Source organism: Zonotrichia albicollis, chromosome 10, assembly GCF_047830755.1.
Source record: "Zonotrichia albicollis isolate bZonAlb1 chromosome 10, bZonAlb1.hap1, whole genome shotgun sequence".
NCBI lineage: Eukaryota > Metazoa > Chordata > Aves > Passeriformes > Passerellidae > Zonotrichia > Zonotrichia albicollis.
In genome coordinates this window covers 39,318,611-39,334,239 of record NC_133828.1, presented here as the reverse complement: position 1 = coordinate 39,334,239, position 15,629 = coordinate 39,318,611, and the positions used below count along the sequence as shown (strand labels likewise).

Below are 15,629 nucleotides of genomic sequence, written 5' to 3'. Positions count from 1 at the left end.
CTTTTGACCAGGAAGATGAATGGCTGCATTTTTCTGGGCAGATTTACAGGCCAAATGAATCCCTGGTTTAACCTCTGAACTCAGAGGGTTTCATGAAGGGAGGAATTTGCCAATTGGGGGTCATGCATGTGAATTCCCAGGCATTACAAGATTGAAGTTGTGGTCATTTCAACCTAGAAGAGAAAGAGGAAAACCCACAAGAGGGTGGGCAGGGAAATAAGATTTAAGAGTGCTGCTTCCAGACCATCAGACAGCAGTGGATACACTCAAGAAAAAAGCAGATGCCCTGGAAGAATAAAAACATCAAACTGTTTGGTACTGTCTGCTCTGAGGTCACTGATGACCATGGAAAATCACATCCTGCAGTGCCCTCAGCCAGAAAATCCCAGCTCTCCCTGACTGCTCAGTAAATGCCTGACCCTCTTTCCATGGAAAAATGGGCATTGTCTTCTCCTCCCCTCATTTTTTGACATAAGCTGAAGTTGCTACCAAAAAAAGGTGAGAGGAGCCACATCACCCCAAACAACTGCACCCTCTCAGAGGAGGAGAATCACACAGAAAATACAGATTATAAACCAGAAAACCCTTCCCAATTTCAGAATATGGTAGAATTTCTACAGCACTCAGATGTACTCAGCATACATCCCCAAAGGTAAATATCACAGAATGGTTTGGGTTGGAGGGAACCTAAAAAAGAATTTAATCCCAACCCCCCTCCATCTCTAAGAGCTGTAAATGATTTAAAAGTGAAAAAGGGAGTGCAAATACCAAATGTAACATGAATAAATATTGGCAGCTGGCCCTGGTATCATGTTCAGTGGGCTCCCAGCTGATTCTTCACCCACAGTGCATTTGCCGTTCCTTCCTCCCAGCTGGCACTGAGGTAGCAACAACCTCAATTACAAATTTTGGGAAGTTTTTTACTGTTACCAGACTTGTAACAGAGTTTAAGGCTTCACTTAACATAAAACTGAGCTATTTTCTGGCTGTCTGCAAAAAATGGAACACGAGCTAACATTAAATAATAGATCAGGCAGAGTTTTGAGGCCAAAATCCCATTCTTAATGGATTTTTAAAAAACACACTGACAAGCACAGCCCTCTGTTGATGCAGGCTGGTTTCTGGGAATGCAGTGACCAAGGATTTGCATCTGTTTGCATGTAGAACTTGTAACTGTGGAACAAGCCAGGGCTCCCAAGCACAGATGAATGTTTGTTGATTCTGCCCTAATTGGTGTTGCATTAATAGCAGCAAGAGATCCCAGCCCTACACGTGGTGCTACAGAAACAGAACAGATGCTCTGTTCCAATGATCTCAGCTTAAAACTGAGCCTGCAGCTTAACACCAGCCTAGCAAAGTCCCTTAAGGTACCAGTTGTTTAAAAAAAAAAAAAGAAAACATTTTTAGGAATAGTGTTGACCTTTCTGAGCTCTTTTTTTCTCCAGGGAAATTTAATTTCATTTAGAGGAAATATAACCATGCTGTTTGAAAGTATCACAAGGGTTTTTCTGCACTGTCAGAATTTTCTTTGGAACAGAAAAATCTTCCTGGTATTACCAAACAAACAGAAAATCTTACAAATATATTCCACCAAGCAACAAAAGGGAAAGAAGTTAAAGGGTTTTGTCAGTATAAATGGCCTTGGGGCTGAAGTTATTTTCTGTATCTTTTAATCCCTTTCTGAAAGGTCTGGAAGCTCCCTGTGTTACCCATGAAACCTTCCCACAGTCACAACTGCCCCTTCCCAGCTTCCATCACCACCAAGTCCACTGGAAATTTAGGAGTGGCAGTCCTGACATTTAGAGATTAAATCCTGACTTAAGCAAAATAACTCTTAAAAAAAAAAAGCCAAAATGGATGTTGAAAGCAGAGAGTTGGGCTATGAACATTCAATAGTGTAAAATAACATAACAACCATTCCCAGAATGATTTGGGTTCGATGAGACCTTAAAGCTCATCCCATTCCCACCCTGCCATGGGCAGGGACACCTTCCACTGTCCCAGGGTGCTCCCAGCTCTGTCCAAGCTGGCCTTGGGCACTGCCAGGTACAAACACTTTCATCTCCATCTCTCAGCTAGGCAGGAATCTGCAGTTTTAGGAATTTCCCTGAGAATTTGCAGTTTTTGTTGGGCCATGGGATAGAAGACATGGATTGGTAACTGTCTTAATGAACTTATAGGACAGAAACCACTGCCATGAGAAGCTTCCCTGCTATCTAACATCTTTATCAACCAGGTGAAAAATGATGAACTCTAATTCCTCTTCCACTTTTGTTTCTCCCACAGGCATGTCACAGGCAGGTTTCCTGACTACCCCCTTGAGAAGGCAGGTGGTTCCAAGGCGATTATTGTTGAAAAACATCCAGAGGAGGTACTGTCCCTCTTTTAATGAAAAAACCTCATGGTGTTGCAGAAGGATTTGCTACAAAACATGTCAGTTTATTTAAGTAGCAATTTTCCCTAACAGTGGCTCCAGTTCTCCAAGACCCTTATGGTTAAAAGCTTTTTGTTGCAAATGAAAGAATGAAGTTTTTTCCCAGGGTGTTTTCATCAGGTGCTAAAATCTGTTCCGTTTTGGGCTCTGCAACCACTTAATCACCACTGAAGGTGCTCAGGTGATGGGAAAGAAGTAGAGAACAGCAGAGGAGAGGTTCCAGTGCAGGCTGGGCTAAGCCTTGATTTACTGCCAAGCCTCATTAAGCAAATTGAACATCCCAGCAAAGGAAGTATCTCAGTTTATCTTGTGTGTTGTAGGTTGTTTTTCCTGATAAATCCCTCTCCTGATTTCTCTGGCTAATGGAAGTGGCTGATAATCTCTTCCTCTGATCACTGGGTGTCACATAGGGAAAGTGATTAAGCCCAGCCGAAGGCAGCCCTGAGCACTTGGAGCCTTTCCCACCCATCCCGAGCAGCCAAGGGGGTCATGGCTCTGGTGGGGGACAACAGGACGCAGGATTTGGCCCCTGAGTCAACCACTATGCTGGGCTAGCAAAACTTCAGAGGTCAAAACCCAAACTCTGTGGTCCTGAAAACCCCACCCCTGAGATTGTTACATGATTTTTCTGCAGCTGGTGCATGGTAAAAGAGGATTTTTGTAGAATCACCGAATGGTTTGGGTTAGAGGGGATGTAAAAATCCTCTCATTGCAGCCACCCTGACACCTCCCATTAGCCCAGGTTGCTCATAGCCCCATCCAGGCTGGCCTTGAATGCTTCCAGGATGGGGAATTTTGGATCCAGTCCTCCCTGGGATCCCTGGAATACACAGCAGTCTCTGTGTGGTTTGCGGGGATGGAAGGACAGCACAGAGCACAGCACTAACCATCAGCCAGCTTTGCTAAAAACACAGGAAAACTGCTGCAAACAGCTCCCTGTGCCCCACTAAAGCTGAGTCTGGGGCATACTCCTGCTTTAACCAAGTTCAGGGGATAAACCCTGCTGGGCTCTGCTCTGCGGAGTTTGTGAGGTCCCCAGGAGGAGGTGAGAGATGAGGATCTGACTCCACGTCCTCAGAAGGCAGAGATATATTATATTATATTATATTATATTATATTATATTATATTATATTATATTATATTATATTATATTATATTATATTATATTATATTATATTATATTATATTATATTATGCTATACTAAAACTGTACTAAAGAAAGAGAAAGGACACAGACAGAAGGCTTAACAAGAATGAATGATAAAACTTCTGACTGACCCCTCAGTCTGACACAGCTGGCTGTGATTGGTCATTAATTAATAACAATTCACATGGACCCAATCAAGCATTCACCTGTTGGTAAACAATGTCCAGGGCACATTCCAAAGAAGCAAACACAGGAGCAGCAATCAGATAATTGTTGTTTTCATTCCTCTCTGAGGCTTCTCAGCTTCCCAGGAGAGGAAATCCTGGCGAAGGGATTTTTCAGAAAATGTGACAGTGGCACTTCTGTTCATGCAGGCAGGGGAAGGAGACCCTCAGTGAAGTTTTCAGCCTCCAAAGCAGAAACTCTTGCCAGAGTCCAGAAGGTTTTGTTGGGAGCCACCCCGCAAGTGGGGCCGAGTGCTAGGGAAGGGTTTGGGGGAGGTGGTGCCAAACAGCTGCCAGCATCAAGGATTAACACAGCTGGGGAGGAAAACACAGCAAGGAATTCTTCTGAGCAATACTGGATATGGAGGTAGATTCTGGAGAAATGGGTTTAACCTCCCTGTCGTGCTCCCTGCTTTCAATTCCCACCTTCAGCTGTTTTGTTGCCTTTGCTGAGCATCTGCTTTTTCTTTGCATGGAAAAATGGAAGCCAAAAGTCTGGAGAGGTTGTTTTATTTCTCATTTTCCCTGCACTCTGGAAAAAAAAAAAAAAAAAACCTTCCTCTATTTTCCTAACAAATTTTCACTAGCAATTATCTGATTTTCACCAATTTTGGAGCCTGTTTTTTTCTCCCTTTTTAGCCAGCAGAATGTGTGTCACAGCCTCAAGAGATCTCCCCAGTGCAGCTGGCCAGGGAAAGTTCAGTGCAATCATGATTTTACCTGAATGCCAGACAATTAAAACATTTTTTCTTCCACTGAGTCAGCTGCATATTTAAAATATCCCTGAGGCCACTGGGTTTGTTCCACTCACTGGTCTGCTGGGCAACATAGGGAAAGAAATCCTGGAACCCCATGGAAGCTGATGGGAGTTTTGTCCTTGACTCCAGGGGGGACAGGAGTTCACCTCGTGTCTGTCTGAGCTCCTGTATGAGCAGGGCTTGGTTACTCCCAAGTCAAACTCCATGAAAAATCAAGACTAAGCTGTATTTAAAAAGGGAGCATTTTATAAGGCTTCAGTAAAGACACTTTAGGGAAAATAAAATACAAATTAATCACTTCACGAACCATTGCTGCATTATTATACATTCTATATTTCTCGATCCTTTGACAACCCTGACCTTACTTGACTTTGTGATGTAGCTGGCCTTCTGCACAAACTGCTTCCATGACATTTTACAAATACCTTCCCAAAGACATCCCAACACACAGCACTTGGTGCTTCAGTCAGAAAAAGAAGTGCTGTCCCTCAAAAAGAAGATTTTTCTCTTTTTTCTCTTTACTTGCTCTTCAAGAGAAATTTAACATTCCAGGACATTGGTGTAATCTCCCTGCATCTGTTCCAGATTTCTATCCCTAATGGTTTTTTATGTTTTGCTCCACAGATAATCATCAGTTGTGACAATTTTTAGCTTTGCCCTTATCCTGCCGCCAACAAAATTAGGATCTTTCCCTGCAGCTCATTAAGTCTCATCACCATGAAAATAAGCCAAGAGAGTTGCCATTTCACAGGCACTTCCCCCTCTCCCAGCTCCTCATTTCCAATATTAAATGACATTAAAAAACAAAAAGAAAGATGTCAGAGAAAGACTAAAAGCCTTTAAATATTCTGAATATTTCTAGTTAACTGTGCAGGAGGGAAACTCTCCTTGGCCTCTGTTAAATTACACTCACCTACAGACAGCAATCTACCTACCCTAAAAAAACCCCACCAAAAATCTTCCATAAAGAAGAAACATTTCCTGGATTCCAGCAAAACTTCTTTCTGTCGAGTTAATATTCCAAGAGAGGAATTTTCCCTCCAGGAACACTGGGCTGTGTCCCTGTGCAGTGTTGGAGCCAGGCTCTGAGGCTGCTGTCACCTGCACAGCTGGAGATCCAGCATTCCCAAACTCACTCCAGCCCTGCTTTTCTTTGGTGCCCACAGCTCTGAAAGGCAAGAAGTTCAAGTAAGGTTTTCTTTCAAGGAATAAGGGAAGGTTTTATTCCTGAAGAAGAACTTTTACCTGAGCCAACACCAAAACTTCCTGAGTCTGAGGACAGCAGAACAAGTGAGTCCTGCTGGCAGCTGGAAGTTTTCTTATTCTTGGCTCATATAAACCAGCATTAGACATTTTCATTCACAGGCTACACTCTGGTTTAGTGTCCAGTTCCTCCCCTGCCTCCAAAAAAAAGGAGATTTGCACTGCAAGACTTCAGAAACTGATGTAGGAATACAAAAGTCAATTCAACTTTCATGGAGCATCAGTTTTAAAGGAAAATGTCTTTTCAGCCACTGAAGAAAATGTTACTGGTGAAGAATCATCACGGGCACAATAAGAGTTCTAGGAAGGACTGGGAAAAAATACAAAGATGCTAAAATTCATCTGCTTCTATTGAAACACAGTCTCTTCCTCAGTATTAAGAGTTTGCTAACCACTTTCTGTATAATTTCAAAACCAGACAACCTAGCAAAGAAAAGGGGAGTCCAGAACAACTTAAGAAAATATCTACTTCTCTTTCCACTATGAAGTTTTCTCCAGGACAAAAAAAAAAACCAAAACCCTACACTGAAATGTGGGTGAATTGCCTACTAATCTCAAACTAACCTTTGCTTGCCATTCCCTTTCTTCCCTCCCATTTTGTCAGATTGTTCAGGCATCCTCTTGCTGTGGTATTTTCTGGGTGTCCAGGATGAAGGAGGAATTGAGAATCCGACTCCATGTTCTTAGAAGGCTGATTTATTATTTTATTATATTATATTATATAAAAGAATGCTATACTAAACTATACTAAAGAAAGGATACAGACAGAAGGTTTAACAAGAAAGAATAAGAAAAACTTGTGACTGACTCAGAGTCTGACACAGCTGGACCATGATTGGTCATTAAGTAAAAAGAATTCACATGGAACCAATCAAACATTCACCTGTTGGATAAACAATCTCCAAACCACATTCCAAAGCAGCAAAACACAGGAGAAGCAATCAGATAATTATTGTTTTCATTTTCTCTGAGGCTTCTCAGCTTCCCAGGAGAAGAAATCCTGGCGAAGGCATTTTTCAGAATATATGACAGTGACACCTTGCAGCTGGAGGGGAAGTGGTTCTGGATAAAGGAGCAGAAGCCACTCAAGGTTGGACACAGCTTCCCCCAGCTCTGCAATGCTGGAGCTGCTTGGAGCAGAGCTGGAGGAGCTGCAGCAAGGCCAGGCAGAGGCACAAGGACACCTGAGGTGCCCAGTGCCACCCCAGCAGGTTCATGAGAACACAAACTCTGGCTCACCCCTTCCAGCATCACTGCTCTGTGCAGAAACATGAAAGCAGAGTGTGGGTGCACTGAAATACTGCTGCAGAGTGGCCCTGCTGCAAAGTGGGACCTTTTGTCAATCCCATGTGTGTGTGCAGGTATCCAGAGGCGCTGGGCATGGTTCTGCTTCCCATCTGCAGGCAGAGCAGAGGTGACAGGGCTGGGTTCTGGCTGTGTGGGAGCGCTGCAGTAAAGGATATACTCAGAGTAGCTGTGTTGGTTTTGGATCCAACGGGCCTGCTGGGACACTAAAACCTGTTCTGAACCCCAGTCAATCTGTTAATCTATCCCAGGGAATGAAATGCTTCGCTGCTTATCAGCACAAGATGTGACTGAGCAGTGCTCAGGGCTTGAATTACCATATTTAATTAAATGTAAGGTACTGAAATGCTCGGGGAGAGCCACTAATGGAACTGCCACTAATGGCTGCAAAGCACAGCCCTTGTCATTGTCTCCCTCCAGCATCCTATATTAAAAGGTATACTTGAGAAAACAAATATTTTCACTGTTACAGGAAACACATCTTACAGATGGAAATGTTTTATTTTGTACTCTTTCACAGTACTGCCAGTATTAGTGGTCCATTAATGAACTTCAATGGGTGTTCTGATTTAGACTCATTAGTAAATGATCTTAGAATTCCTCTCAGGGACAAGAAAGCTGCCTAGAAACAAGAGAATGGTGGAAGCAGCAAATTTTTCCCTGCCTTTTTCAGATAATAAAGTATAATTGGCCAGGAACTAAAGATATGGGAATTGATGGAGCTGTACCCAGCTATCAGCTGCTTCTTGCTTGCAGGGATAAAGATGCTGAGCTTTCCCTGTGTATCTGTCAGGGTTTGTCACAATATCTCCATCCAATCTCCTTCAGCCACTAGAACAATTTCAGTCTTTAGCCGTGTATTGAAATTAGATACACTTCAGGGCAGCCTCTCAAAATCCATCCCTGTAAAAATCAATCTGCCTTACAAACACCAGGACAAATTCATCATCTGGGTCAGAGATAATTCATTATGAATTCATCATATGGGTCTGTGTCCAGAGGGAACTTTGAGTTGTGTATCATTAGAATATTCTGCTTCTAGACAGCTTCAGGAACTGGTCTTACTCCATAAGAGCCCCCATGATTTGGGACAGAGAAATCAGCCTTTCCCTAATGATAAATTGGGATATTCAGGACCTGTGCTGGAGTTGGGCAGCACAAAAAGGCTTCTCTGGGATGGTCTGGAATTCAGAGTGTGGAGCCTGTTGGATGTTGTGTTTTCCCCATCCCATTCCTCCCTGCCTCTTTCAGATTGTTGAGGAGCTGGCTGCCAAAAAGGCACAGGCAGAGGCACAGAAAAATGAAAAGGATAAGAAGAAAAAAGAAGCCAAGGAACCTGCCCCAGAGAAAAAGCCAGAAGTTGAAAAGCCGGTAAGGAATGAAAGCAGGTTGTGAAGCCTCAGGTGTGGGCAGGGGCTGGAAAGTGACATTAAAGTGGTCACCAAAGCTCCAGGCTCAGGTTCAGGACACCAAGAACTGGCTGAGCTTGGTCTCTCTCAGCCTTCCCATGACCTCAGGGATTCTGGGGAACTTTTTACCTCTCATATTTTAGGAATGGCCACAGCTGAGCTCAGTGGGAAGAGCTAAGGACGTGCAGACTGTCAGGGACATCCATGAGAGCAAAAATCCACTTTGGGGCTTTGAGGTCATTGCCAGGGCACAAGGTGGTAACCAAGCATTCCCTGACCCTCTTTCCATGGAAAATCCCAGCTCTCCCTGACTGCTCAGTAAATGCCTGACCCTCTTTCCATGGAAAGATGGGCATTGTCTTCTCCTCCCCTCATTTTTTGACATAAGCTGAAGTTGCTACCAAAAAAAGGTGAGAGGAGCCACATCACCCCAAACAACTGCACCCTCTCAGAGGAGGAGAATCACACAGAAAATAGAGATTATAAACCAGAAAACCCTTCCCAATTTCAGAATATGGTAGAATTTCTACAGCACTCAGATGTACTCAGCATACATCCCCAAAGGTAAATATCACAGAATGGTTTGTGTTGGAGGGAACCTTAAAAAGAATTTAATGGTGCAGAGTAGTTCATCACTGCCACCCCTTGCAAAATTAGGAATTAAAAACCTCAGAGCTTGTGTGGATTTCAAACCAACTTTTAAACCCCATCAGCCATGCATAAATAAAGCCATGCATTTTCCATGTCCTCAGGGTAGGAACTAGTTTTGTTTCAAATGTCAATGGACACCACTTAATGTGCAATATACCCCTGAAATGTTTGAGGTAAAGGGCTGCTTTCATAAAAGACACTTGCAGATTATTTCAGGAGCATCTTCAGAGACCAAACCACCTGTGGAACAGAGCAGTGACCAAAGGGCATCTTCAAAAGCAAGCTGTGCAACAAAAATGGTCAGCTTTTGCTGAAGCAGCAGCTTTTGTTTCTCATTTACCTCCACAGTATAAACAAAAGTTAAAAGAATATATATTTTTTTAATAAGGGTCATTAATCTCTCACTAAATATGTGGAGGAGAAGGGTGAGTATTCTAGGGCAAAGCTTACTCTTCACTGCAAGTTTTACACAAATTAATTTGAAGGCCTAACCCTAGAACAAATATATTTCAAAAAAAAATGCTTTTCTTGGACAACATCCATTAATCTGGCCAAAGCTCTCAGAACATCTAGCCAGGAACCTAAATTACATGAATCTAGGAAGCATCAGTCAATTTAATTGGAAGGTAGATGCCTAAATGTTAACTTGTAAATGAGCACCTTGAAAACACTATTTGGGGGTTTGGGGTGTTTTGGGTTTTTTCCTTAAATGAAAATGTAAATGAAAATGCAAAAATGTAGATGAAAATACACAGCAGACTGAAGGAGGAATTACATGAAAGTTTTTCAAGGTCTTTAAGCCTGATTGCTTAAGTTTGGTAACTAGGAAGGGTTGTGACTGCTCCTGTGCAAACCAAATTTTTAAGTTCTGGTCACACATGTCTTCAGTCAGTCCCTTGTTAGTGTGACAGATTTGCTGGGTGACACTGTCACAGCCGTGGTGGTGAAACTCCTAAAACTGGATGGCATCTCACCCATCTGCTTAAAAACCTGACTTTCCCAGGGTAAAATTGAATTCTTTTTTGGTTTTGCACATTTCTGAAGGTAAGAACCAACAACAGCAGAAATGTGTCTCGATCCCCTGGCAGCCTCTGCAAGGCTGTTTTGAATTGGGTGAAATAACAGCGTGGAGCTCTGGGGTTTTATAACTTCATGTCATTCCCATCTCCTCAGCCATCACAACTCCTGTCAAGTAAAATTCTGAGCCATTATATCAGGTTCTCTATGGTCCATTGAGAAACAACAAAGGGAACATTCTCTCCAAGGTTATAGCACTGACAGGGGGAAAAAAAAGAGTGTCTTAGACCAGTTGAGAAGTATTTGGAAAAGTTCTAACAGCAGGACTCTTATTAAAATAAGTGTAGGCTATAAGTCATAGGGATGCAGGCAGAAAAAAGCTCTGCTCCCAACTTCAGCTCTTAAAGAAAACAAAAGTTGGATCCCAGAAGGAAATTCAAGTATTTCTGAAAAGCCTGATAGCAATCTTTACAAAGAGTATTTGATATCAAAGGAACTTCACTTTTTCTTTTCTCTGCAAGGTGCTGATTTGATTTCCCTAAGGAAAAAAACAACCCATGTCTCCATCCCCCAAAAAATCCCTTTTTCCAAAAGCAGCAGCAGTCTGGGCTGCCTCACCCAGCAACCTGCTGGAGCTTGTCCCACTGAATGGGAGCAAGGCTGTGCTGTGCATCCCTGAATTTCACCCAGAAATGTCAAATGGTGAGGCACATTCCTGTCCCTGTGAAACTTCTGAGGGAAATCTCCAAAGGAAATGTGCACAGTGAACTGAAGGCATTCAGTTATCCCTGCTGTACAGTGGGAATCACCTGGTGTGGAGCTGGCTTTGGAAAGCCTCAGAAATAGATTGAGGCTCTTATTTCCACATTTCTTAATTAATTCAGATTGCATTGCTTAAATTCAAACATATATTGTTGGTTCAAGGGGCCTTAACTCATTTAAAACAGAAAAAGCATGGACTCAATCCACTGAAAATCAAAAACTACATGAACTGGCTTCAAAGGAAAAGTTCTTTTTATTATGTTGACTCTTAGGCTGTTAATTGAGGCAAGAGAAAACAGAGCAGCAACTGTCCTTAAGACACAAGAGAATGGGTTTTATTAAAATCAATTAAATTGACACAATGATATCATTGACATCAGTGTCTAAAACCACTGAAGCAAATAACTAAAACAATTCATGGGCTTATTTATAACAATAAAATGTTGATGTGTCCTGTGGTATTGAGGGGCTAAAAATGAACAGCCCATTTTTAGGCTGGTTTGGGGGGAATTGGTTTGTTGGGTTTTTTAATAGTTGACACATTTCCTCTCAGAACATCGTGGTTGAATCATTTTCTATAAAATACCATGGAAAAAATGATACAAGAAGGATTCTGCCCACTGCAAATGATCCAAGGATGAACCACACCCTGTGAAACTGGGAATACATTGGAGTAACATTGAGCTCAAATCCTCCAACTTTTTGTTATCCTTTAAACAAAGTTCTAAAACAAAACAGTTCTTGATGTTCAGTCAAGAATCTCCCAAGTCTCTTTCAAATGCATCTATAGGGTAGAAGTGATAAATGTATTATTTTCCTGTCCTTCTGGGCCCAAACTGGAATTAGTGTAATGATACTTTAATTAAAAGCAGATATTTGATAATTTCCATAATGGGGCTGCAGCTGTACCTGCAGGTATCAGATATTTCCTTAATTACTTATTAGGGCTTATTTAGGTAGTGTTTAGTTTTAATCATCCCAAGAGCTGCTGCTGTTTTATCTTGCTGATAACAACTGGTTTGCAGGTTATTTAGCAAAATCCTGATCCTGTTTGGTACAAATCTACATTCAACTCCTCCCAAACAGTGATCTAATCTCTCTTTATCAACTGCTGCCTTACTCACATCTTGAGACTTATGACTGATACAAGGTGAAGAAACTTTGATAATTTTCTGGGAGGTTTTTTCCCTTGGCAATACTGCTTCAATTAAATGAAACTGTTTCAGGAATGTGACAAAGTAACAACAAAAATGGCATTTAAATGAAATTCCATTTCAATATTGCAAGTCGCCTACCTAAAATTACATCTTCAAACAAGCTGGAGTTTAATTCTTGTTTAATTTGGTGACTTCAGCTGATAAAATGACTAGTGGAAGGTATCCCTGCCCATGGCAGGGGGTGGAATTGGATCTTTCAGGCCTCTTCCAACCCATTCCATAATTGTGTGAAACAATGCTGTCAGCAATTTCTCTCTTCACTTTCCCCCCAATCTAGGTAGTGGATGAAGGCTGGAAAATGGCTCCAAGCAATTTCCTTTCAATGCTGGAGGAAGGAAGCTCTCAGTACCAAGGTCAGTAGCAAAAGATAACAATTCCAGCTGGAATGTTCTTCCAGATCAGCTTACTGGCAGTTTCATTCCTATAAAGTCAAGTGGGCAGCTGCCCAAACTATGGAATGTTATAAAAATTAGGATGTTAGATTAAAAATGGTATTTAGGGAGGGAGGCTCTCAGGACCTCAGTTCTTCCAAGGAATCTGTCAAAACCATTGAGCTAATCATGCAGGAAGGGACATTTTTGTGGGTGAAAGTGAACAAACTCAAAGCAAAGTGCTTCAAAAAGCAAAAAAAAGGCAATTTAGGATTTTCTGAGGGCAACAAGGATGACATCAGAATAGCCAATAATTCAAAAGCAGCAGACTGTAGACCAATTTTCAGCATCAATGTTTTCTTACTCCTGTAATTCTACCTGTCCCGTCTCCTCCAAGAGTGAGAACTCATGGAAGAGTCCATGGATTCCTTCACAGCTGCTCAAATTATTTTTTATGATGTCTTTGAATAGGAGGAGCATTTTCCCAAGCAGAGGCACAAAACTCTGAATGTACTTGCTTCATGCCAAGTGTGTGAAACTAAAACATAATCAGACTGAGAAAGGGGTCTGGCTGGTTTTTCATCTGGAGAAAGCCCCAAAAAGCTTTGGGGAGAAATCCCAAAAAGGGATTTCTTAATAAAAACCATGAAAGGGCATTTGGTTCTTTTCCAAATCTCTTCTATCCCCTCCTCTGCTTTTGATATTTCTGTTTATCTCTTCAGCCCTTGTCCTCAGTGCTCAGCGTGATCCACACATGAATTAGGAAGTCTTGCACTTGTCTAAAGTGGAAAATTAGGTTATTTTTGCTGTATCTCTGCAGATCCTGTTCTGATACAATATGGAAAAATATCTTTTCTGCTCTCCACTCTTCAGAGCTAGTGCCTTGCTAAAATTCCTCATATGAAAAGTCTCCATTATTCCCTCCTGCTGACAAATTACTGGTGTCAGGTTTTCTGCCTGGTTTCAGCTGGCTGGAGAGAAAGAAGTGAACTTAAACTTGCTAAATGTGCATCAGTAGTTTGGCCTGACCTCTGACTCGTAACAATTAGGATTTTCTTACACCTTATAAATCACAGAGCAGCTTTCTGGCTAAAAAAAAAAGGAGCTTTGCATCCCATCTGCTCTCAACTAGCACGTCAGAACCCTGCTGAAGGCAGCAGGAGCTTTAGATAAGCATCAAATCCATCCAAAGTCCTTTCCTGAGCTGGCCAAGCATGAAATGGCCCCTGGAAGTCAAAGGCAGCCTTGGCAAGAGTGGGGCTGCCAGGCAGGCAGTGCCCAGGGCAGGGCAGGAGGGGTTTGCCATGGAGGGAACGTGCCTGGCTCTGAGCTCAGCTCAGCTGTGGCTTCCAGAGTTGTCAGAACCCAGGACATCCCTCTGGCTGCCCTGCAGGATTCCAGACCCTGGCAGGGGCTCAGAGACCTTGGCACAGAGTCACAAACACCTGTGCCTTTGATTTAGCCCTCGGAAAAAACAATTACCAACCTTGTGTGAGGAGTTACAAACCACAAGGGTTTGAGTAGAATGATGGTGAATGTGTCACAGGGTGAAAATGTAGAATTTTGGGGATTTAGAATGCAGGTTCAGGAGGCAAGATGGAGGAATCTGGGCATATCCAGACTTTTTCCTCCTTCTTCTTGGCCTCCATCTTCTGCTGTGAAAGTGACACTTCTGGATTGGTTTAGAGTAGAGACAGACTGTCTGACATAGGTAGATTCCAAGTATTGGAATCTCTGCTGCTCAGAGTGACCCCAAGGTGTGTCAGAGTCCCTTTTCCCAGCCTGGCAGTGGAAGAAGGAGTCAGGACTCTTCTGTTCTCCTCCTCAAGGTTGTTTATTTTTCTGTTATTTATAAAATTCTTTCTCTGCCTGCCAAGGTCTGTTCTGCAGGTCAGACAGAACCACACTGCCCACCCTCAGGGCGGTGTTATCTTTTTATACTAAAAACAACTACGTGTACAATATTTACAATTACTTTCCAATACCTATCATCTACGTTAGACAGTGAGCTTCTACTCTAAACCAGTCTAAAAGTGCCAACATCACAGCAGAAGATGGAGGCCAAGAAGAAGAAGGAAGAAGGACAGGGTACACCAAAATTTCTCCATCTTGGGACACTGAGCCCTCATTCTAAAAACCCCAAAACTCTATTTTTCACCCCATGAGAAACTGTTATTCTACTTAATAATTGTAATTCCTCATATAAAGGTGGTAATTTGCTCCATGGGTCAAAATCAAAGGCACAGGTGTCCTGGGCTCTGTGCCAAGGTCTCTGAGCCCCTGGCAGGGGCTGGAGCCATCCAGGACAGCCAGAGGGATTCCTGGGTTCCAACAGATAGGTATTGGAAAATTATGGTAAATAAAATACACATGGTTCTTGGTATAAAAAGCTAACACCACCCCAAGGGTGGTCACTGTGCCACAATCTGTCCTGTTGGTCAAATCTCAGCAGGTCAGAGAAAGGAGTAGATAAGGAAAATTAAACAACCTTGAGAAGCAGAGATGAGGAGCCTCAACTTCTTCTTTGGTCGTGGGGCTGGGAAAAAAAGAGACTTTGTAATACCTCAGGGGTCATCTCAACCACAGAAACATGACAGGAGTGAGGAATAAAAACACCACAGAGGGGACTTGGACAGCGGTGGAGTCTCCCAAATTTCCCAACTATCCTCTATGAGAAGCCAGGGGGTTAGAAGGGGATGGGGGATTTGTCACCAAGCTGTATCTGAACACCAGGACCTGCTCTGAGCCCTGCACACACAGAACTTTGTGAGTGCCTCTGTGATTCCCATTCCCAAGCACAGAACTTTGGGGGTTATCCCACAGTGTGAGTGCCTCTGATTCCCACTCCCAAACACAGAACTTTGGGGTTATCCCCACAGTGTGAGTGCCTCTGATTCCCATTCCCAAGCACAGAACTTTGGGGGTTATCCCCACAGTGTGAGTGCCTCTGTGGCTCCCATTCCCAAACACAGAACTTTGGGGGTTATCCCACAGTGTGAGTGCCTCTGTGATTCCCACTCCCAAACACAGAACTTTGGGAGTTATCCCACAGTGTGAGTGCCTCTGTGAT

At 42.7% G+C, this 15,629-nt stretch overlaps 1 protein-coding gene and 1 long non-coding RNA gene across 7 annotated transcripts in view; one reads left to right on the top strand and one right to left on the bottom strand.

Annotated features, from left to right (window-relative positions):
* Positions 1 to 15,629, top strand: part of DRC11 (dynein regulatory complex subunit 11) — a 109,126-nt gene that overhangs the window by 51,058 nt on the left and 42,439 nt on the right. For 5 of the 6 annotated variants that reach the window (XM_074548922.1, XM_074548921.1, XM_074548920.1 and 2 more), the window contains 3 exons: positions 2,287 to 2,371; positions 8,384 to 8,503; positions 12,466 to 12,541. In XM_074548922.1, the coding sequence (XP_074405023.1) occupies positions 2,287 to 2,371; positions 8,384 to 8,503; positions 12,466 to 12,541 (281 nt within the window). The remainder of the gene's footprint in view (positions 1 to 2,286; positions 2,372 to 8,383; positions 8,504 to 12,465; positions 12,542 to 15,629) is intronic. The other variant, XM_014273135.3, reaches the window with a different exon arrangement.
* LOC113460338 (uncharacterized) overlaps positions 1 to 15,629 on the bottom strand; it is an 80,786-nt gene that overhangs the window by 36,011 nt on the left and 29,146 nt on the right. The window lies entirely within an intron of this gene.